Genomic DNA, 23886 nt, shown 5'->3' with positions numbered 1-23886 from the left:
TGATATTTATGCCCCATGCAGGATTAGAATCCAGGTCTAGTGAGCGAAGGGCCTGATTACAAACTCAAACAGTCTATAGTGCTGTGGAAAACCACCCTTGAGGCTGATTTAAAGCCAATTGCGAAACCCTTCGTCAAATCTGTTATATACCAAGGAGATTATCCGTCTCTCTGCTGTTCTGTATAGGTCTCACCCAGATATGGGGCCACTATGAGCCGCCTCCTGTACATGGATGGGATCAAACTTTTTGCCACTACAAGAGTTAGCAAAAAAAGATTAGTGTTGGATTTGTGCTGCAATCATTTTTATTTTACTATCACCAAACCTGGGGAAAACAAAAAACTGCAAATATTTATTTTTTTTCTTTTAAGTGAAAGCAGGTTTGCTCCTCATTTCATCTGCATTCCTGTTGCTAAGCAATGCAAACCCATTTTTTTTTGCAGACACCCCAAAAAATTCAAGGTAGTGTTTAATTGCTGAATAGTTTCAGGGAAAACGTATCATTTACAGGCTACATGAGCTTGAGTGTTTTCATTTTCACAATCCATTGTTAAAAGCCGAATGCACTGATTGAGGGAGCTAAAATGTCAAGCACAGAGGGCTGGGATTTTAGGGGTTGTCAAGCAAGGCAGCGCAATTTAAACTGAAGGGCATTCTATTCATCAAACACTCAACACAGCAGCTCCTGATCACAGAAGCGTTCAGGTCAATTTGAAGGTAATAACAAATAAATGTTTTTAAGTAGTATGTTTTCAGGCGAAAGTAGAATAGTCTGTTTACTTTGCTGTACAATTGGGGGGGAAAAAACAACAGATACAAATGGGTTTTATGTTGCAGTCATAAAACACACTGTGCATCAATAAAAACTAAAGCTGGCACTTTGTTTAAGATGCAGCTTCAACCAATCGGGTGAGAGGCATTTCTCCTCCTCTTTCTGCCTTCTATTTCATGAGTCGTGACACGTTTTTAGTGTTACAAGCTCATTTCCGAGGATATTCAATTTTGCGAGGATGCGACATGGAGCAATTTAAAACACCTGTCCACAGGAGGCCTTGCTGGAACACACAGCCCATTTCAAACACATTAACAAACAATTTATGTTTAACGGATAAAAAGTCTTGCAAAATCAAACAGAAATCTATTAGCAGCTGTGAATAAATCTAAGATTTAGTTAAACTTACCAGTGTGGGGGGTGTATATCAGTGAGATGTCAAGCATAGTAAGCATCTGGAAATGTCATATTATGCAGCAGGAACAATTCTCACAGAGAATTACTTCATAGTGAGATCACAGGCCATGATTTCATTTAATATTTCCCTGTTTTATTGTTGGTTGAGATACTTTCTTCACTTTATCTTTGAAAAACTGTAGTGTTGTGTACCCATCCAAAACTGTGAACAATCTACAATTTAAGATTGTTGCAAAACTGTCACATGGTTCTTACTATGACAGATGATATAGCAATGATACTAAAGGAATATAAATTTATGTTCAACTTTTGTGTTCATTTATTTACATTTATTAGCTTTGCTTAGTGTTCCAGATGCTTCTAACAGTCTGATACTGTTGCTCTCATTTCATCAATAATGCAGACTGCTGCTAAAACTAAAAGTCATTTATTTTGAAGTTGGGTGATGAAAATACAAAAGAACATGTTAATTTCTAGCTAAATACTCACTGTTGTAAAATGGCTGCTAGATAAAATAGATAGATACAATACATTTAGCTTACAAGATCATCCACAATATTATTGCTAGTCATAATTTGTAGGACTTTCTTTTGATGTTTGTTGCATGATACTACGCAGCTTGGCATTAAATCAGTGTTTTAATCATATCCAAATTCTAATTTTTTTCTGTGGGCTGTCAAGTGATTTTTTTTGTGCTGTGATTGACAACCTAAAAAAAAAAAATCATGGGGCTTGCATACAATGAACTATATCTGTAGCTAAGAGACCTCATCTTATATATTGAAATAGTTTTTGCGTTTGTCTTTGAAAGATATCCGCATTTACACAGTCTGTGAGATTTCAGTCTAAATCTAAAAAGGTCATAATATGTGTCCTATGCAGGTATAATGAATAGACTTATCCACAATGATTGCAGATTAGGTTTTGTTTTTATTGAATTCAAAATACAGGAAGAATATTGAAGGTTTAATTATTCAGTTTATTCAATTCCTTTAAATTCTAAGTTGGTCCTAGTGTCAAAAGATGTGGGAAATGCCTTTTTTAGGATTTTTTTTAAACAACCTCTGTCAACTGTAAAGATTACACAGTTTAAATTTGTTTGTAAAATCAGTCTTAATCAGGAAACTGCCAGTCAAGATTTAATCTTGAAATACTTCAGTATTTAATTTTATGCCTTTAATGAACCCTCTTTTGGATTTAGATGCGTTTAAGCAGGGAACATTTTTCAACTCCTGATAATGGACAAAAATGCTCTTCTAATGGTTATTTGTAAACTAACCTGGAGACAGCTTTTTTCAGCTATAGGTTACCCATTAGCATAACAGGAAATCTATTTCCTTTATTACCTCACTATAAGAATCGTCAGTTAAAAAGTGTCAAGTTTAATGTAATCACCTTTATCATTTGGAGTTTCTAAAGTTAACTTAATCCACATAAGACAAAATCAGATATGGACATAAAATGATAAACTCCACTTAATAAATATATAGTGTTTTAAATCATTAGATATTTCAGGCTGTTTTAGATATTAGAATCTGGAAAGTTGTGGTACAATTAAACAGGTTACCCTTTGGGAATATTTGCTTTTAGCCTGAAATTTGCTTAACAAACATGCATCAGATACAGTAGCTCATTCTCCACTTTTTTGGTGTCTCTAAAACATCTTATCGGTTCTTCCTCTGTGTCTTTTTTCTGCTCTAGGTGGTGGGTCAAATCGATAAATTAACATCCGACTTTGACTTCGACCTGGAGCCAGATGATTGGACGGTGGCCACAGCTAGCAGCACATCCAGCAGTGAGCGAGGTTTGGGAGAAGCCTTCAGGCTGGACTTTCTCAATGCAGATGTGCTCTCTGATAGCTGGGAGTTCTGCAGTTACCTAGAGGCTGCTGGTGCAGCTGCCCGCAGGTCTAGTGAACAACCAGGGGATCTACAACATGAGCTGGGCCAGGGAACTATCCAGACCCAGACACCAACTCCACCCCCAACCACTGCCTCGGTCTACTCTCAGATGAATGGCGGACTTCCTATCCCTAATGGACCACGCATTATTACTCCAGACTCCTCTAGCGAGGAGGCCAGCAGCTCCACACACAGCCAAAAGACCTCCCGTACGTCTGGCACACGGGAAAGAGTCCGTTTCAGTGACAAAATTCTCTACCATGCATTGTGCTGTGACGACGATGAAGAGGAGGAGCAGGAGGAGTTACAGGAGGACAAGAGCGGCTGCGCTACACCAGACAGTGATACAGAGCAAGGCGTTCTGGGTAGCTCATTCGCTCCTAAGCGTTCTTCTTCTGAGCACTCACTCCTGCATAACTGTCTGGACCCATCCTATGGCTCCTCGCCAGCAAAGGCGATGACAGGAGCTCACACGCTACCCAGGAAAGGTCTCCTAAATCCCAGCTGCCGCAAAAAACTGTTACGAAATAGCAGCACACAAACTGTCTCTGATAAGAGCACTCAAACTGTACTGCCCTATATTCCAACCAAACAGAAAGCAAAGGACCACTGAGGAAGCAAACAAATCTCACGAAAAGGAACTGTGCATTATTTAATATTAAATACATAGCTCATAGATTAATACACAAATAACGAATTACTAAATAAATAAATGATATATGAAAAATCACTTGACTACCCAAACTCATTCTGTGGCTCAGGGAAAACAAAAAGCAATCAAATAAAAAACATTTAAATAATGTCTGTTTGTCGACTAAAAAAATCTATCCATGCTCAGGATAAAAATACATTAAAAGGACCTATAATGGGGGAAAACATAATTTGGTTCATTGCTGAATATCTAAGTAAAGTGTATTAAAGACTGTGAAATAAATAGCAGAGTAGAGCAGAGTACTTGGTGAACAGGTTTGGACATATCAAAGGGATTTTTGTCCACTCCTCTTACAATCAAAGGTTTTGAGGTTGTTGACTCAAAATATCCACCTTTTTCCATTTCACTATGGGATTAATTAAATCCAGTCATTGACTAGAACAATCCTGGATATTACTGTCTTTCTTAAAAAGCCAATCTCCTGTTCCCTTCACCTTGGGTCATTATCATGCTGGAAGACATCTGATCTTCAGTTTTCTGAATGAGATGAAATTTTCATAATTTTAATTTCTACAGTACATGGTCCCAATTATCATTTACTTTGTGTGATACAGTCTGTCCATATCATTAGAAGAAAACAGACAGCAGTCCCCAGTAGTCCCCCTTCTATGTCTGTCAGTTGACCTTATCTTCTTGGGTTTATATTTAGTATTTCTTTGTCTCTAAATAGGGCAAGTGACATGTTACATGTTAAGGCCAATTTATACTTCTGACGCATAGCCTCTGCAACCGTCATATCTGTCTCTCTGCGTGACCATGCCCGCCGCATTGAGGTTCTGCAACCGTCGTTGCACACTTTTAAAAAATCATGACTACGTCGGAGGGTCGCAAACCCGCACAGACCTCGATCGGTCCTTGGTATGCCTTTCCGGCTGTCTGTGTGGTCATCCTAGATTCGGTGCGGTGGCGCGCCATTTTTAAAAACCGAGGAGCAACAACAACAATGGAAAACCACGCCGAAAGGTTGATCGAGGAGATTCGGAAGAACAACGACTTGAATGATGCCTCACATGTTTTGGAAAATAAACACTCGCACCTGCTCCGCAGAACAAGTTCTTGTGACCATCAGCCGAAGCTCTCGCAAGTTCTTGAATAGGCTCCCTCTAGCGCTTTAGCGGGAAACTGCTCTGCGTCCCTAGAAATTCCAGACCGACATTGCAGAAGCATACCAGTAAAACTGGTTTGCGACCATACGCAAGCGACATTTGATGTGTGCGGTTGCAGAAGTAAAGTTGTCCTTTAGTGTGAACTAAAGTTGCCCTTTAGTGTGCATTCACAGCGAACACGGTGTCCCCAGTGATTGTGGTGAAACTACACAAACTTGTGTACATGCAAACTTGTGAAATAATGGTAACAGTTTGAAGGTAGTGTGATTACCGCTGCATTTTTCTATGAAATTACCTCATGGCAACCAATCACGGACTGGTTGTGGTTGTGACATAGGTTAAAAGAAGTGCCACCAAGATGGAGCTTTTTTTTTTCAGTCAGAATCAAATGTAGAGAAAACACAATTGATAACGAATGACAAAACATGACATAAGGAATGCCCTACAAACCCAGGGCAGCTGCTGCCTCTCCCCAGCACTGGTGCTCACTGCCCAGCTAGATATAAGGAAGTACCGTTGAATCCAACCATCATTCAGACACAGCTCTGGATGAACAAAAGTTATCTACTATTTCAGGGCTTTGCCAAAACTTGATGATCTCTCCAAGCTGGTTTAAAAGTTGTATACTGAGAACAATTTAGCAGCAGTCGGTACTGTCACTGTCACGACTCAGAACAGAGCACCTAGTATTCAAGGCAAGACAGACAGTGGGATTACTCAAAAAGTGTTTATTTAAAAATCGATCTGTGATAACAGGTGCTACAGCATCTGAGGCAGGAACCTCTGCAGAAAGGAAACACAGGAGAGTGGTAACATAAATTTGATGGAGGATGATTATGAACCCGTGAGTCACCAACCTGGTTTTGCAGAGGGTAATGCAGAGGGTAAAGCCAAAACCTGTGTCAAAGAGGTTCACAGAAGTCAAAGCCAGAAGATCCGAAGACGTACCAAAGGGAAATCCTGGTTGAAGTCAGGAAGCATCTCCAGTTCAGTCCACAAGCAGGTTCCAGCAGAAGTCTGATGAGAGGTCAGGCAAACAGATCAGAACAGGAATAGGCAGGCGCAGAGGTCCAGAGCTAGAACAGGTCAGGATTAGTTAATCAGAACACAATCAGGTAGGATATAAATCTCTCACCAAAGGCTCTAGAAAAATCTGGCCCTGATGAGAGCTGGTTAAATGAAGACTGGAGCAGGTGACACAGATGAACGAGCATGAGAAACTGGGTGGAGCTTGACAGGTGAATGGAATGAACCATTAAGCTAGTCATCGGCGCCAAGATCATGACAGTTATGCTTCACGTGTGCTTTTACTGTGAAGTTCTGACAGCAAGATCTTGACAGAAAATGCTATGGGGATGCCAGGGGTAACGACAAAATAATCATGTCAGCCATGAAATAAGGTAAATATGCCAACTTTTAAATACCAGCCCAGGAATGCCATATTATCTTATGTACAAACTTTAAGCGAGTACAAATATTATAATCAATGTCTGGTCAGATTGTGATATTATCGGCCGAAATCAAAAATTATTCTTAAAAACGAACAGCACAAATTACAGTTTTCCCTGCACTACTCTGCACTTAAGTAGCACTAGAAAAGTAGACGACTTTGGTTTATTTTCAAGCTTAATGGGTGTGTGGTTAACACTGGATTCCCAAAAAAATAGTCATTAAAATGTCTGAAACAAAAGACACACAAATTATCATTTTAATCAGTTCTAATGTTTTTATTATTACTACTATATTTTTAAATGCATTTTATATATATTTTTTTTTTTACATTTGCACTAGATGCAGTTACAAAGCTCCAACCATTCAGTCTATTTTCTTAGTTTTCTCACGTGAGTGCAGTGTCAGCTTTACGCAACTCTCCTATTTGATGATGCGGTTCTCAGTGAACTCCCCCGGTGCTTGCAAAAATAACTGTATTTGGCCTGAAGAAAGTGAGTTGCCAAGTGTTTCATCAGGAACTGTTTTCTCAGTTCCCTTGAGCTATTGTATTGGTAATCACCTTGTATGTCTAGCTAAATCCCTTACCTTACTCACATTCTTAGCCCAAATAATAACACATTGGATGGGTCACTCAAATTAGGGCAACTGAGTCAGTACTCAGGACCAACTGCCCTGCACTTTTTAGGTATGTCCCTTCCCCCACACTCCTGACTTAAATAAATGGGTGATCAGCAGGACCCGGCAGCCTGAGGTGGCTACTGAGGAGGGAGTCCAATACCTGATGCAGGTGGGCTGGAGCAGAAACACAAACACAGTGGGTCCCGAGGACCGAGTTTGGAAACTAATATTTTTGCAGTGATGGAGAGATGAGGCCTCATGAGGCATTTAACCACTTGATCCACTTGCTTCAGATAAGGGGTTGTTTCTTGGAGCCTCAGGTGCTCATGAAACCACCTGCTGACTGAGTGCAGAATCATTGTCAGCAAAATAATCTGTGATGCTTGCATATATTTTTATCAATTAGGGCCCTCATACATTATCATTGATAAGAAATAAAAACTAATTTCTTTTATGATTATCACATGTGTATAATAAAATATTTTTTAACATGTTCTGAGTGTAAATTTTCTAAGTACAGTTTTATGTGGCAGGCTGTGGGTGTTTTTTCTGTCACTATTGAAATGGTATAAGCTTAGCAGACAGGGACAATGCTGGTGGAACTTTGAAGAGGGTACTGGATATGCATGTACAATTATGTTTTTGGTTAATAGATTCCTTTTTTAAGCTGCTTCTCCAATGTTTGAAAACACCCATTTACAATGACAGAAGATGCCAGCTGAGTGCTGTTGATGGATGAGGTGTTTTTATTGCATCTCAACTCTGACCACAAACATCACTTCACCTTTACACATATTAACAAATTGTGAAAAATACAGTTCTTGCTAATCTAAATAGCTTTAGATATGTTCGATTAATCCTAATTTATTGCAGGGTTTTAACCAGGATTTTTTTTTCCTCAATGTTAATTGAACCAATTTGTATTTCATTCAATATTAAATATCAATTGGGGCTGTTCATAAATTAATTTCCTGTGTTAACTGTCAGATTGATCCAGTGAGACGATGCTGCGATCTACCTGCAGCTGGAAGAAGAGGGGGGCATAGCTACGCACAGCCTGGCATTGATTCTGCGTTTTATCCGTATAGCAGCTCTATATATGGATGACAATCACAGTTCGGCTGCTTAGATCAGCCATTTGGGAATCCTTCTGTACCTTTCAATGGACACTGCACCCTTGCCTTCAAAGGTTATGCTGCCTGTGCTTTGGAGGGAGTGCATTTGTTCACTTGCATACAGTTTGAGCACTCTTTAGAGAGAGTATGGAAAGGACAGTTGTGTTTTCAAAAGCCTTGACTTGAGTTCGACGTAGAAAGGTTTCACACATTTTTTGGCACAAATAAGGTAGCAGGTATGTTCATAAACCCAGTTTCCTTGTTAACATCCCGCTTATTGAAGTTCAGCTGGTGAAAATCCTGTTATTGGGAGACATAATATCAAAATGGTCCCACATATGTAAAATGCTCCTCTTCCTAGCTGGCTTTATCTGTTATCTTCCACTCAATGTACTTTCTTTCCTTCTCTTACATAAACTCTCCAAACTATCTCCAAACTATGACTATCCTAAACCCGAAAAGCAAACACCCACAAACAGCCATGCCTTTAAAGGAATAGTACACCCAAAACATGATTAGCCTTCATTTTCTACTCACCCCCATGCTGAACAACACTCTGGAGTACTTTTTTGATATCTCAAATGCATCTGGAGATCTGGGAGGCTTCTTGCTGTCTGCTGACATTCAAATAATGGAGGTCTGTGGTGCCTGAGGCAGAAAGGTCCATAAAAGTCCACAAAAAACGTGTCAGTATTCCTCCATACTGCTCGTCCAATGTATTCCAAGTGTCCTGAGTGGGTAGCATCCAGAATTTACTCGAAACGAAGTCATTTAGAATGTTTTTAGAGCATAAACAGTAGTGTATAGGATTACCCACTCAGGACACTTGGAATACATTGGACGAGCAGTATGGAGGAATATTGAAACGTTTTTTGTGGACTTTTATGGACCTTTCTGCCTCGGGCGCTGGGCACCTCCATAATTTGAATGTTTGAATGTCAGCAGACAGCAAGAAGCCTCCCAGATCTCCAGATGCATTTGAGATATCAAAAAAGTACTCCAGAGTGTTGTTCAGCATGGGGGTGAGTAGAAAATGAAGGCTAATCATGTTTTGGGTGTACTATTCCTTTAAGAACTTGCAGGGAATCTGAACCACTTCCCAAAGTAGTCACATGGTATGGCTGGTGTTGCAAGGCCTTTAACATCATCCTCTTTCACTCCTCCCTGACATGAAGCAAGCCTCAATACTCCCCCACTGATACTCAATATACGCCTCAAAGCCTAAGCTCATTACCTAATGTCACCATTTTAACTTCACCATTTTTTACATAATTTATTTTCATTTTCACAGGTCAGAAGTCCTCTTTTTATAAAAAAATAAATTAGCAGATGATTTTGTAGGACATTCTAGACTAAAAGTGATATTTTGAAATCTCTTTATCATTTTTTAAAAGTTCTTTGGTCTTGCCTGCAGAAGGTTCAATATCAAATGTTGAACATGTGATAGATAGGTAATTTTTTTAACACAATACTTTTGCAAACCATCAATTTTGAATAATGGGGATAAAATAATACGTTCAGTAGATGATAAAATGATATATTAGCCTTTTCAAGCAGTTAGAGAGCTTTCAAAACCAATCACTACCAGAATATTTATTAAATGTTAAACTTTGAATGTATACAAAAAATCTTTTCTTCTTGTCACAAATGGAGAAAGAAATAAAAATTGAAAAGAGAAGATTTATCTCTATCACGAGGATTACAAAATGCCACTCATTCACCAATAATTTGTATAAACATTGCCTTTTTTCATGTTTTGATCATTTCAAATGTCAGGAGGATTATTGTTTCCAGAACGGAAATGTCTCTCGATTCATGTGCCAAGGAGCTTCCTTCTCCATTTGATGTCAACAAACAAGAATGAGAATGGAGTCAGAAAACAAAACAATTTACCTTCGGTTTCATAAACCATTTCTGTGTGATCATTCCTTGGTCTGCTGCAGAGCATGAAATGTATGAGTGACAGGTAGCAAAACAGATACACAGGCATATCGGAAGTCGTGCTCCACAAAAGTGACATTTTAATTTTTGTCCCGCTAGCAGTAACAGTGTGGAAGCAGAGCTAAAAAGCAATTTAGTGGTGTGTGTGTGTTTGTGTGTTTGTGTGTGGCTGGGGGTGGGGGGGTAAAAGCGCAAAAGGTTTTGTTTCTTCATTCAGTTTCCCAGCAGGGAATTTAACTTGGTGGAGCAGCATTTTAGTCACAGGGCGAGCGCCAATAGCGATTCCTGATCAATATGTCAGAGGGAGGTTGCAGTGAGAGGTCTCTTTGCTGATCGAGCAAGCCACTCTCCTGGGATCTGAGAACAAAAACTCACAGTCAGATATATTTACTTACACTGAGCAGAACAAAAATTTGAATTGTAGCCCTAAAGAAGTGACATTTCAAAAAGTGTTGGTCCAGGAGTGGAAGTTGCTGGTGAAAGAAGAATGTTCTCGCTCAATGATTTTCTGTATTTTTATTTATTTGTTGCTCCCACGCACCAATACTCTACCCTGGGAAAGAGCTTTGTGAGGGCAGTCCAAACACCCTTGTGTCTCGATTGTTGAAAACAAAAGTAAAATCTTTAAGGAAAATCCTTGGTGAGACTGACCTTTCTGCCTCTGATCGCCCGAAGGGTACTTAACCTTTTATAAAAGGCAGGGATTATAGTGCCTCCTTTTTCACTACAGCATTCACCAGAATAAATACAATCTGTGGTAATGTTAAAACCAAAGATGCATGCATTTTATCAGATTTTATAGCATTATACAGTGCATTTATACAGTATGAAAAAGAATGGAAAATATTCTGAAAGTTCAAATTTGAAAGGTTTGGCATGTGGCTCTATTCAGCCCATTTTTACTCTAACACCCCTTATAAAACATCATAACTTGCCTTAAAAGGTCTCACAATTATGAATCTTACTACACCCTTGTGTAATCTAATCCCAGAAGTGTCTAGTAAATGTTAAACATTTATCTTTAGGTATCAAAGATTTATTAGAGAAAAACAACAAGCAACAGCATCATGGGGCCCAAAAACACACCGGGTCTGAAAAACTGTTATAGTTATATAACTGTATATAATATAGATATATAGTTAGGTTATAAGAAATAAAAAAAAAACTTAATATTAAAAATATCTGAAAACACATTTTAGTCTCTAACTTGAAAATAGAAAAAGTATGACATAATTGCAAAGTAAAAGTAAAGTAAAAAATATTAGTATAGCACATTTCAGCTGCAGCGGGAATTCAAAGTGCTTTACATCATAAAAAAAACTGAACAAATGTGCAGTAAATATTGAGATCATTAAAAAGTGCACAGCAAATCATCGAATCCTCAGAATCATCACACAAAGTAATAAAAAACCTTCAACCAGATACACATCATTATCATGGGGCGATAGTCATTGTATAATATCATATTTTGTTCAGAGTATTTATTTATTTTTTATCTGGATCTGTTTGTGGACTACTACAGCTCTACAGGTGGGTCTTCGGCCTTGATTTAAAGGAATTTTGTGTTTTGGCTTTTTTGCCGTTTTCTGATAGTTTGTTCCAGATTAAAAGTGGCTAAAAACTTAAAGCTGCTCCTCTATGTTTGTTTCTGCCGATACAAAGTAGACTGTAACCAGAAGATCTGAGTGTCCTGGAAGGTTGATAAGACGAAAGAAAAAAAGATAAAAGGAAAAATCTTGGTGTTATTGTTGATCAGGGCTTGTTATTTATATCCCATATGAAAAAGGTTTCTAGAATATATTTCTTTCATCTACGGAATATTGCAAAAATTAGAAATATCCTGTCCAGGGGTAATGCTGAGAAACTAGTCGATGCAGTTGTTACTTTAAGGGTGGACTTTTGTAATTCTTTACCATCAGTAAGTCCACAAACTGTAGTTAAAAGCCCTCAGCTGATCCAAAATGCTGCAACCAGAGTTCTGACGAAACATTTCCAAAAGAAGCCCAAGAGTGCGGGAGTCCACATAGAACCAATAGGGGATAGCAACATCTGCCATAAGAGCGGAGAGCCCCAGGAAATTCTCCAGCAGCCAGAGTGCGAAAGCAAGTCCCAGGGGGCTGCAGTGATGAGCCATATGATCCATTGGCAGCTAGCTCCACTAGAACAAATCTACTTATTGGCCCAGAGACCAAAGATGCAGGGTTCACCATCCAGCAGAGAGGGCTCAGGCTGTGCCAAGCAGCCGCCAAGATGAAGTCACCACACATTCAAACACCCAGCCCTGGGAACTGAGAACCACCAACTGGCAGGCACAATCAAAACAGGCCAGCCATCTGGATCCGAAGGATGACGTTGCCCCACACATGGGTGGCTACTTCAACCATCCCAGGATGACATAGCCCCACCCAGAGAGGGCTACTTCAACCATCGCAGGATGAAGTAGCTCCACCACCCAATAGATCCCAACCCAAACCTTCTTCTGTCCACTGTAGTGGTGGTGCGGTTGTGTTGCACGCACCAACACTACATTCCCAGGGGAACATGATTGTGTTTCTCTTTTAATATTTTGGTTGTGCTTTGCATCTTTGGATTGTCTTGGTTTTTGTTCTTCTCTCTTTAACAATCCAAGCAAGGCTGAAGTCATGGTCTAAGGAGACAGAGTGCACTAACTGCGCTCATTCAGCACTGCTGACACCTGTGCGCAGCATTTGCGCAGCACAATTAATGCGCTCTGCCTCCTTGGACAACTGGCTTCAGCCCAGCGTGCTTGGATTGTTAAAGGGGGGAAATCAAAAACCAAAACAATTCAAACATAATTTATAATGCATGCACTTTCATTTGTGTATTTATCGTAATGAGTTTATTAATATAATAAAAGTGTCTTTATAATATTGATATTTATATTTAGTTTAAAAGAAAACAATCTGTTAGGTCTTGGTTCAATAGACTATGTTAATGTCAATATGTTTTACAAAACATTTAATAGGTCCAGCCCTCGGCTTGAAGCAAATTTGTTTTTTTGTCCCTAGGTGTATTTGACTTTGACATCCCTGATCTGAAATGATAATGGATTAACTGAAACAGGGATGCTACTTTAAGCTATAAGCTAAAGAGGTATCAGCTAGTGTACCGTTGGGGTTATGTGGAAATTTGTTTCCCATTTCCCAATAGATACGTTTGAAAACTTTGTAGTGTACCAGTGTTTATATTCTCTCTTTGTATAAACTGTCTCTAAAATTTTGGATGTCTGCCATGAAAAAAAGTGAATTCACAAAATGAAAATTCAACTATAGAACTGAAAGTGAAAATACAACTGAACATGGAACTGAACATAAAAATAGACAAACTAAACCTAAATAAATTAGAAATTTATTTTCAGACCAATACATAAAGTTCAAAATAAATGAATACAAATTCAGTATGAGAAATTCTGATTCTGAGGGCACGAGTTTCTGCTTATAACAAATGTTCTTTTCAGATGGGTCAATATAGCCAATATACAAAATATTATCTCAATACTGGTAGTGAGAACTTAAAGATCTGTCCTTCAGGCATCGAAGATAGACGCATAGGAAACCGGAGCCCCGGACATCAGATATATTAAGTTCAAAATTAATTAAATACAGTTCCAGATTTATTATTAGAATTTTGGATTTGTACTGTACAAGTTTCTGCTTATAACAGATGCTCTGTTATGAGAAGTTATGTACAGGACAAGCAGTGCAGAAGTTTGCACAATGATGCGGACATTAAGTCAGAACTATATAAGTTTATGTTTGATTCCAGCAGAGCCCTCTATCACTGTTTCTTTTCATAATCTTTATGGACAAGATTTTTAGGTGCAGCCAAGAGTCAAAAGGGTTCTGGTTTCACTGGAAAAATGATCTAGAAATAAGTAAAAAATTCTTAAATTAAGTGTATTTATCCTTAATTTGAGTAGGTAAATGAGATAATTTGCCAATGGAATGAGTATTTTTACTCTTAAAATAAGATTATTAGATAACGTGCACTAGAAATAAGACAATGCAATTGTGTTTTCTTATTTTAAATGTAACTTGTCTTGTTCCATTGGCAAAATGTGTCTTTTACCTCCTCAATCCAAGAACAAATGCACTTATTTTAAGAAAAAATAACTTAACTAGATTTCAATTTCTTCCAGTGGAGACCAGCAGATTTAATCCCTGCTTTTGTGGATGACGTGGTTCTGTTGGCTCCCTCCTGCCAAGACCTTCAATATGCCCTGAGTGCAAAGTGAGCAGGGTGAAGATCAACTCCTTTAATTTCAGGGCCATGTACTCAACCAGAAAAAGAAGAGGGAGCTGAGCCACAAGGGAGAACTCTTTATTTACCAGTTATTCTACACGCATATCCTCACCTTTAATGATCAAACCTGGAACTTAATCTAAAGAATGAAATCCTGGATTAAAGCAGCTGAAAAAAGTTCATTACTTCTTCTCTAGACTTACCTTATGGCTTTAATGTACAGATCATGCATATTTTGCCATGTCTTAGAACAAATAAACTGTTGCAACAGCAAATTCCTTTCATGAGAATTATGATAATTGCTTCACATGCTTAACTTCCTGTTGGCCCCATTTGCTAAAATAAATGTTTAATATATTAAGATTTTTTGTAGTATGAGAAAATGTGAACAAGTTTAAGTGGCGCACTTTATGAATTGATAGGCAAATTGATAGGCAAGGTGTGTTTTAAAAGGCTCAAACAACCTTAAAGTTCAAATAGAAAACACATACTTATAGTTTCTTATTTGATGGTATGTACAAAATTAAATGCATCACAGCATTTTTTTTTTGTTTAGAGCATAAAATAATTCACTAAGATAGCAGACAATGTGAAGTTCCTCATTCGTCACTTGACCCACTGAGGCGCTGTAGGATGCCGTGGCGTCAGTTTAGTCAAGAAGTAGTCACTTTGAATAGCCAGTCCATATTTATTCACCTTTGTGATGGAGTTTTTATCCTTTAACAAGGACGAATATGAAGTCCTGTGTGTTGTAGCAAGCTGTGATCCACTGCAGTGCCTGGACAGGGAAGGCAGTCTCTCTTTAATCTGATTGCAGTGAGAGGTTCAACCACCGGGTCCTTTCTGCTGTCCTGGTGGGAAACATTGCCCTTTGGATGTAGTTATTACCCGGTTCAGCTCATGGCTCTGGGCCGTTGGGGTTCGAGCTGTGGGGTCTCCGCCGTTCTTGTTGGTCTGGAGCCTGGACCAAAATGAAATGGAAATCCATCTGGACCTGCTGCTATACTAAACTGTGCAACTAGCTAGGGTTTGTTTTATGAAATAACACATTTCATAAAATCATGAACAATGCTTTGAATCAACTTTATTGCCATCAGGCAATTTATGAAAGGTATGCAAGAGAGAAAACAAGCCATTACAACATTGGTATATTGAATCCAACTGATGCTGTGAAAGCAGGATTGATGATAAAAGAATCTGCTGTGAAGTGATATGAACATAGCTTGCTGTATTGGCTTGGACTCCACAAATTGTCTGGTTGATTTTTGTAAATTCTATTTAGTTTCCAGATCGGAATTTGACGCAAAACTGGGTCCTTTGGAAAATTAAACATCCCTTTTCCAGATCCAAAGCCATTCCTACAATTGGCAACAGTAAAATAGACCATTGTAATGACGTTTTAAAGATCCTTTTAGTGTGCTTAACAATGCGTGAAGTAGTGGTTCTATACGCCTGCCCGAGGGCTTTGACTACACTGATGTCACAGCTGAGTTTCGTCATGTGACTGCTATCACCGGACTCACAGATCGCTATATGAGCCCAGCATACTGTAAAATTCTCTCACTTTGAGCATTTTTAGTGTGATTTAGACCAGCCACATAGAGAAGAGAAAGGATAATCTACAATTACACACGATAAAACTGCTCTGGACGCATTCCTTTCTATTTTACCTTTAATAGACCAGTCAGGTTAATATTGCCTAGGGTAAACTGCTCTTGTTCTTTGTGATGTGTAAGGTGTTCCATAGGTTCAAATGACCACTGCAACACTAAAGGTTATAGGGGCTTTGGCATATTCCTGCAAAAACACACCACCTCTGTTGTCTTTGTTAGTGTAACAGTTATTGCACTGTGCACAGCTTAAGGGAATTACATCTTTGCTGTTTAGGCAGCATTAAGCCTCAAGACCCCAATATAAGGAGAGCGGACAGTGCACATTTAAGGCAGGCAGATTTGTGGATGCTTCACAAGCAATAATGAACTTGAGGTTGGTCTGCTATTTGTGAATGTCGCAGAAGAGATTTTATCATGATACCCCCCAGCCCCTTTCCTAAATGTTATTCTTTATTTTTTAGATGGTTCAGGCTATGCTGTGTACCTATGAAGTAAAGCATAAAGGAGAGATCAATGGTTCAATCCCTGAAGTATTGGCTGCCATTTACCTGCTTGAAAGACCAAAAGGCCATTATGGCAAATGCAAACAAAAAATACGCCTCAGCACCAGTAGCACATCAGTTACAGTTTAAAAAAAAAACTCAACAGGCTGTTGCAAAGATTCTTTCTGGACTGCTTCTTACCATAACCATAAAAACAAAAATGCGGTTTTGTATTTGTGAATGTGTAGTTTATAAATGTATCATCACTGCCATTGTACTTTAATGCTGTGCTCAAGAATAAGAGGCTTTTTTCTGACTCATATTTAGTTTCATATTTGCCTGTCACAGCAATTAATGGAGATCAATACAACCAGATGCGGCACATCCCCCTGGAAGTCATTTGGCTAGGAGGGGATTAAACTAAACAACTCTTTTAGTAAGCTGTAGAATGAGTCAAGCCATCTGTGTTTTGACATCAGCACTGGGCATGTATTGGTTCTCATCTCTGATCAATTTTCTAATCACTGCCAAGGGGGGATTTTAGTCAAGAAAATTAGACATTTGTAAAACATTTTTTTTGCAGCCTGCCTAGGGTGTAACCACAGTTCCCCTTTACCAGTCAGCACATAAACAACTAAAGGATGGATAGATGCAACGCAAAAATACAGAAATACTTACCCAGCTTTGTAATTTACTTATTATATATGTATTCAGGACATTCCCTTCTCTTGCCTCATTTAAACCAAGTCCAAGGAAACAGATGGTGCATCTTTATGTTCTTTGCTGACTGCTAAAGGTTCATGAAGTGAAGAGGTCAACACGCTCTTATTGATTACTATGGATTGGCTAACAGCTCAGGTACCTAAATTTGATTTGTTACAGCAATGGAACATTTATATCCTCCCTATCTTTAAATGCACACACTCTTTTATGTCAGGCCTATATCCTACAGTGCCTATGACCAGCTGATAAATAATGTTCTGTCTCAGCCTCTGTTTAAACTATCACAAAGTCAAACTGTGAGCTTCAGCATTAGCCAAACAAAGTGCTGAACTTTAGGTCTACAAAACAGTTGGCACAGGGTTGCAGAGCACATACTGTGCCCAATAAAGACAACACCACTGTGTTTATGCACAAAATCAGCAGTCATAATCAGCCACAGGATCAGTATTTTATAGTGGCCCAGCAGAGCAAATAGCCACCTCCAGGACTGAAGGATGACCAGACAAGGCCAGACTGCCCATCAGTCACTATTTGATTGGGTTTGTGGAGTGATTAATAGTGAGCCATGCGACCAGATAAGCTCAGACCTTCACCGGTGATGAAGGACATGACTGTGGATATAGGGGGTCTTTGGGAAATAAGAGCAAACAAACAAACAAAATGCCATCAAATAGCCTGCTTTATTGTAAGAGAAAAAGTACCTTTAGTTTAAAATATGGCATTCACACAGTGGTAGATCAAATGTTCCTACAGCAAATCATCTTTCAAAATACCCTTGATAGTTAAAATTATTTGTGTCTTTACTTGTACATGTAACTTTTATGACACCCTCTTCCTACAGGTTTCAGTTTTGATATGGACACACTGCACCAACAACAAGGACCCTAATTATTCTGTAAACAAATTACAAATGTGTTGGGCTGTGTTTATATAAAAAAAAAAAAAAAACACAATTATAGCCTCTGTAGACAAATGTAGCCTCTACTTTAACTCATTTAGGGATTTAAGGCCAGGATTCTGGGGGCAGTTAGGTTTCTCCATACTGAATCTTTGAATCTTTAATACATGCAGGGAATTATCGGACAGGAAAATTAGGGGTGTAACCATTCCTTTTAACAAGGATTTGATTCTTATCAAGGTTCATTGTTTCCAATTCGATTCATAAATGATTTTGGTTCATTTCAAACGATTCTGTCTTAGGACTCTGGAATTTAGGTTTAATTTAAATAAATATGGGGATAAACTGTCAAGGCAGACAAACATATTTCATCTCTCTCTCTCTCTCTCTTTTCACAGAGTGAGAGTGAAGAGAGAGTTGAGCCAAAAAGCAAAGCTCTCGATTTACTGGTTGATCTACGTTCCTACCCTCATCTATGGTCATGAGCTTTCGGTCATGACCAAAAAAACGAGATCCCAGATACCAGCGGCTGAAATGAGTTTTCTCCTTAGTGTGTCTGGGCTCTCCCTTATAGATAGGGTGAGGACCTCAGTCATCCGGGGATACTCGGGAAACTGTTTAGGATGCCTCCTGGATGTCTCCAGTCTAGTGAGGTGTTCCAGGCATGTCCCACTGGGAGGAGGTCCAGCGGGAGACCCAGGACACGCTGGAGGGACTATTTTTCTCGGCTGTTCTCGGAGTGCCTTGGGATTCCCCCGGGGGAGCTGGCCGAAGTGGCTGGGGAGAGGAATGTCTGGGCCTCCCTACTGAAGCTGCTACCCCCGCGACCCGGCCCCCGGATAAGCGGAAGAAGATAGATGGATCGATGGACAAACAGATTTCTCAGAAATTGTATATTTAAAAATTACGGATTGGCAGTTGGCAGCTAGGGTGTCTAAGGCAGGAACCTCTGCAGGAGGGACACACAGGTTAGTGACCACTTTGATTTGGCAGGGGATGATTACTAACGTGTGAGTCACTGACCAGCTCAGTCCGTGCCCAGAGGAAGAGGTGGATCCCAGCCGAACAGCTGCCAACACAAAACGGCGAACGCTGCCCAGAGAGTTCCAGATGCTGAAGCCTTGAAGACTGCAGAAATGGCAGGCGATCAGATCCAAGCAGATGGTGTCAACATGAGGATTGAGGTCTGTTGAGGACCCAAATGCAAAGATGAGGGAGGCGGAGATGAGTTATTGTAGGTTTGATGTAGTCAAAGGGCAACAGAAACAAAATTCATGAATCAATCCAAAAAACCAGGAGACGTCAGGAGAAAACACACATGGGGAGCCAAGTACATTAATAACAAAGAACCAGCTGGTTACACTCACATTTTATTTTCATTTCAAATTTCAACACTTCAGACTGAATCAATAGGAGGTTAATCTTTGTTGTATTATTTTCAATAAATAACCTTTTTTTCATTCAAGTGCAGTGAGTGCCTTGAGTATTTTATAGAACATTAATGTAAACTGGTATATGCAACTGACATGGCTTCATGTTAACTGAGCAGTGGTTCAACCTGCTGCTATTCTAGGTAAAGAAACAACAAAACACTAGTGTGACGGCCCTGCTGTGTGTCAAGTGGCTGCTAATTGTTTATTCAACGCAGGTCCTTGATTGTGGGAGGTGTTTCTAATTACGTGGCCAACTGGATGGTAGTTAAAGAGGGCCGTTCATAATCAAGATCGTTTGGCACCGTGGAAGGAGGTGTCATTGAAGGAGTCTCTGCACATCAGTGGCTCCAGGGGGGACTAGAGGGAACCAGGATTGATCCAGGGGACCAACCGGGGCTAGGACCACAGCTGAGTCCTGGGTTTGGTCAGGTCCAGAGGTCTGGAATCGGTCGGCAGAAAGAGAGAGAGGACCAGGCGGAGGGATCGCCTACTGGAAGCACATTGCATGTTATCTGTCGCTCATTCATGTCTATAATAAATGCAGCTGAAGGGCTAAAAACGTTCCTGGTTGCTGTGTCCTCCCTGTTTTGTTGCAACACTGGGAGCTGGGCCATAACAAATGGGGTCTTGTCCGAAAAAAAATTTCTACAGTATAGAGGTTGTCAATTTGGTGACCCAATATACAGGTAAGTGAAGTGGGGTTTTTTTTGGCCTTTGCATCTATGTTGTTTTCTTTTTAAGTGATTCAGTCTCCTGTTAGAGGTGCTGCCATTTAGGACTGCACCTGTTGTTTTCGTTAGTGTTTTGTTAGTGTAGGAAGTAAGCGTCTCGTTTCTGCCTTTCATTAGCGAGGGATATGTGTCACTGCCAAACAGCGGGGGAAAGGTTCGTGTTAAGGTTCTAAGATACACTGGGGCATTTGACTCTTTTATTAGAGCTGATGTGTTGCCGTTCTCGACTGAGTCTGAGACAGGTACCTGTGTTCCGATTCGGGGTATGGGATTAAACGTGATTTTTGTCCCTTTACATAGAGTGTTTCTAGAGTGCAAACTATTTACCGGTGTTGCACAATTGGCTGTGCGCCCTGGTTTGCCAATTGACGAAGTCTCTGTGATTTTGGGTAATGGATTACCTGGAACTCGTTTGTGGGCAGACACCGTGCTTTTGGATGAATTGTTTACGTTGGTGTCAGTTGAGAGAGTTTTTTCTCAGAGTGATGAAGATAACGGGGAATTCAGATATATTTACAGCATGTGCAGTTACTAGGACCATGGTGCGCACTAAGAATGTGAAAGGAAAAATATGTGAAAAACCTTAATTTGCCTTTGTCCAGTTTCCCCATGTCTCTGTCTCGCAGTGAGTTTGTGGCGGAACAGAAAGCCGAAGTTTCTCTGAAAAATATTTTCGATCAGGTGCTGCCACTTAGTGAAATAACAGGCATGTGGATACTTCCTGCAGGACTCGTTGTTGGTGAGGAAATGATTACCGCATGCTGATATTGTGGCTGAGTCAGTGTTTCAAATATTGGTTCCCAGTAAACTCCGCTCTGCAGTGTTAAAAGGTGCTCATAATGAGTATTGTATGAGAATTTTTTGGTATTAAAGCTGCAGTCTGTAACATTGAGGAGAGAGCAGACTTCGACTGAAAATTTGAAGAAAAACAGGTTTCACGCCACTCCCCCACCCTCTCTGCTTCACTCATGCCCTACCTCCAAGCCCNTTTTTTTTATTAAAATCAAACATTTTATTTGTGCACATTTACATGGTGGAGGCAAAAATACATTTGTTTTCCCTCACAAAATAATTTTTTTGGTTTATAAATCCTTTTTTCAATCATTTTCTGTTTATAAATGCGTACACATTATGTTTGTTTTAGAAATTAGAAAGATTTTATTTAAAAAATTCTATTGAAAATGAGGCCTTCCTATATAATACAGATTCATTACACACTATGGTGTTTTCTAACAGTTCATTTTGAAGATGAAGGCTTACAGCCAATTAAAACCCAGAATTCCTTTTATCTGTTATCCAGCATGTGTAAAGTGTGGGGGCTTTTTAAGGCCATCTACCATAATTCAAAAAATTTTACTTTCCATCTGCAGGTGATGCAGACAGTTCCTAATTTAAAAAAATTAGGGTTGCAGGAACCTTTAAAAACCTAAAAAAAAAAAAAAAAAAGCCATATTTCACCACCAGGATGTTATTAGCAAATTATTTTTCTTTCCATGCTGGTGCATTGGGTTGCTCATTTGAAGGTTAATGTCATTTATTGGAGATTCTGATATTTTCTTGTTTATTTCCTCTGAAAATGAACAGCCCTCATTAAATTGAGTCAAAAGACCCTTTTTCCCGCTTTTCATCGATCACAGCATAACATTTTCAACTGATGTGGATCCTTTCAGAAAATATGTAAAGGTAAAATGCTCTAACAATAGAAAATGTCAGGTACACACAAAGCATTGTCTATTATTCCATAACTCTGTTTTCTTTTACTCTAGTTTGAAGTGTGGCATAAAATATAACACAGCATAAAAAAGTGAAACATTTTCAAAGATTTTCTGTCTTTAGAAAATGATGTATTATGTATTCGTATAGGTTTTGCTGCCTGGCAGTGCATTGAACATCATTAGTCCACGAGGCAGTAGAAGCTTTGGACAGCACTGACTTTCACATCATGAGGATGATGGCAGATGGTTGTCAATAACATCCTCCACAAGGGTAGATTATTGTAAAGAGGATATTCAGCTGCAGCTTGTCCTTAGGTTATGCTTGCAGAGTTCTTTGCAGCATTGCTGAGCCTGAGACCAGGCATCTCAGTAAAGGAGAAGAAATGGACTGTTAATCTATGGTCCAAAGTCCTGTTCTCAGATTGAAATACATTTTGAATTTCATTTGATGAACGCTTCTTGAAGGGACAGTGCGTGATTCCCACAATGATTTTCAGAGCGATGGCATCCTCTCCTGTTGGCCCACTTTGTTTCATCAAGTCCAAGGTCAGTAGAAGATATTTTGGAGCAGTCCATGCATCTTTCTGCCAACAAGCTCTATGGAGATTTTGATTTCTTTTTCCAGCAGGACTGGAGACCCGCCATATCAGCAGACAGCAATACCAGCGTTAATGACCATGGAATCACTGGTCGGTTCTGTCCAATAAATAAGCATGACCTGAACCTCATAGAGGACTGTCAAAATAATGATCAGACACCAGACCAGAGAATTCAGCGTGTGTGAGCTGTGATTGTCACTCCATCAGACGCTCCTCTGGCTGTGATTGGTTGTTTTGACTCGTCCCGAAATATTCTTTCCAGATTGCAATACAGGCAGTAGGCGGGACCAATTGAAGCAGTTTTTTTCACAGGTTACATATCACATGTACTGCTGTCTGGGCATAGGGACAGTTTTAGCCAATATGACAAAAAAGTGAAACTTACAGACTTCAGCTTTAAGAAGGCTGTTTCGTCTTACGTTAGGACGTGTCATGTCTCTCAGCTCATTGCCAAGCCCAATCAGGTTTTGAAGCCGTTCCCTTTTAACCTAATTATTGCCACATCTCAGCCATTTGAGCATTTGATAATAGATTGCACGGGCCCGTTACCCTGCTCAAAGGCAGGTTCATCATTTTGCGTACTGTGATGTGTTGTTAAACTACACATTATCCAACAGCTTATCCGTTACGAACAATAACTGCTAGGTCAGCTGTACGTGCTCGTACTTAGTTCTTTTCAGTGTTTGGCATTCCTAAAGTAATACAGTCTGACCATGGAACTAATTTTTCGTCGCATTTATTCAGTCAGGTGCTAAAACAACTGCGGGTGCGACACCACAAATCGACAGCATATCATCCAGAGGTGGCGAAACGTCTTCAAATCTTGAAAACCAAGTCCAGTGGATATTTTTTGGAATTTTTACGGAATGACTATGACCTGGATGACTGAGAACCTTCATCAGCATATCATCCAGAGAGTCAGGAGGCATTGGAGCGTTTCCACCAGACTCTGAAGTCTCTCTTGCATGCTTATTGTACTGAACTGGCAGTTGACTGGGAGGAAGGACTGCCTTGGCTAATGCTGGCTGCCAGAGAGGTAACTCAGCAAATCACTGGGTTTAGCCCAAATGAACTGTTTTTTGCGCACGCCGTGAAAAGTCCATTGGCTGTGGTGGTGGATGCGCTGAAAGAGCCTGTTGTCCCAAAAAACTTGGTGGATTATGTAAATGGTTTCATACAGCGCTTGTAGCTCACAAAAGAGAAATTGACAGTGGCTCAGGAAACAATGAAGAGTAATCGGCATGCTCCATATCGGCATGGTCCATATACAGTTTTAGAGCGAGTTTCTGATCAAAACTATGTAGTTTCCATGCCAGAAAGGAGAAATAAGATCCAGTTGTGTCATGTCAATACATTTAAACCATATCCTGCTCGTGATCTTGATTTACTAATAGA

General features: G+C 39.6%; 2 protein-coding genes across 2 annotated transcripts in view; one reads left to right on the top strand and one right to left on the bottom strand.

Moving 5' to 3' along the window:
- Positions 1-210: 210 nt before the first annotated feature.
- LOC107087099 (chromosome unknown open reading frame, human C15orf59) lies at positions 211-3903 on the top strand. Its single transcript, XM_015378469.1, has 2 exons — positions 211-261; positions 2891-3903. The coding sequence occupies exons 1-2, from the start codon at positions 211-213 to the stop codon at positions 3701-3703; spliced, it is 864 nt and encodes a 287-aa protein (XP_015233955.1). The 3' UTR covers positions 3704-3903.
- Positions 3904-5667: 1764 nt separating this feature from the next.
- Positions 5668-23886, bottom strand: part of LOC107087098 — a 71591-nt gene continuing 53372 nt past the window's right edge. Inside the window, exons 4-7 of the mRNA XM_015378468.1 lie at positions 19037-19199; positions 15186-15258; positions 5857-5925; positions 5668-5691 (exon numbers count right to left, since the gene is read on the bottom strand). Of these exons, the coding sequence (XP_015233954.1) occupies positions 5668-5691; positions 5857-5925; positions 15186-15258; positions 19037-19199 (329 nt within the window). The remainder of the gene's footprint in view (positions 5692-5856; positions 5926-15185; positions 15259-19036; positions 19200-23886) is intronic.

This window comes from Cyprinodon variegatus, unplaced genomic scaffold, assembly GCF_000732505.1.
Source record: "Cyprinodon variegatus isolate N-32 unplaced genomic scaffold, C_variegatus-1.0 Scaffold173, whole genome shotgun sequence".
In the NCBI taxonomy this organism is placed as follows: domain Eukaryota; kingdom Metazoa; phylum Chordata; class Actinopteri; order Cyprinodontiformes; family Cyprinodontidae; genus Cyprinodon; species Cyprinodon variegatus.
The sequence above is the reverse complement of the archived record's forward strand: the minus strand, read 5'-3'. Positions and strand labels throughout refer to the sequence as shown.

Bases quoted from the DNA above. Each gene is read 5' to 3' on its own strand.
- LOC107087099 (XM_015378469.1), top strand. From the start codon at position 211: ATGAGCCGCCTCCTGTACATGGATGGGATCAAACTTTTTGCCACTACA. The intron at 262-2,890 runs GTTAGCAAAAAA...TTTCTGCTCTAG, and splicing joins AACTTTTTGCCACTACAAGA to GTGGTGGGTCAAATCGATAA.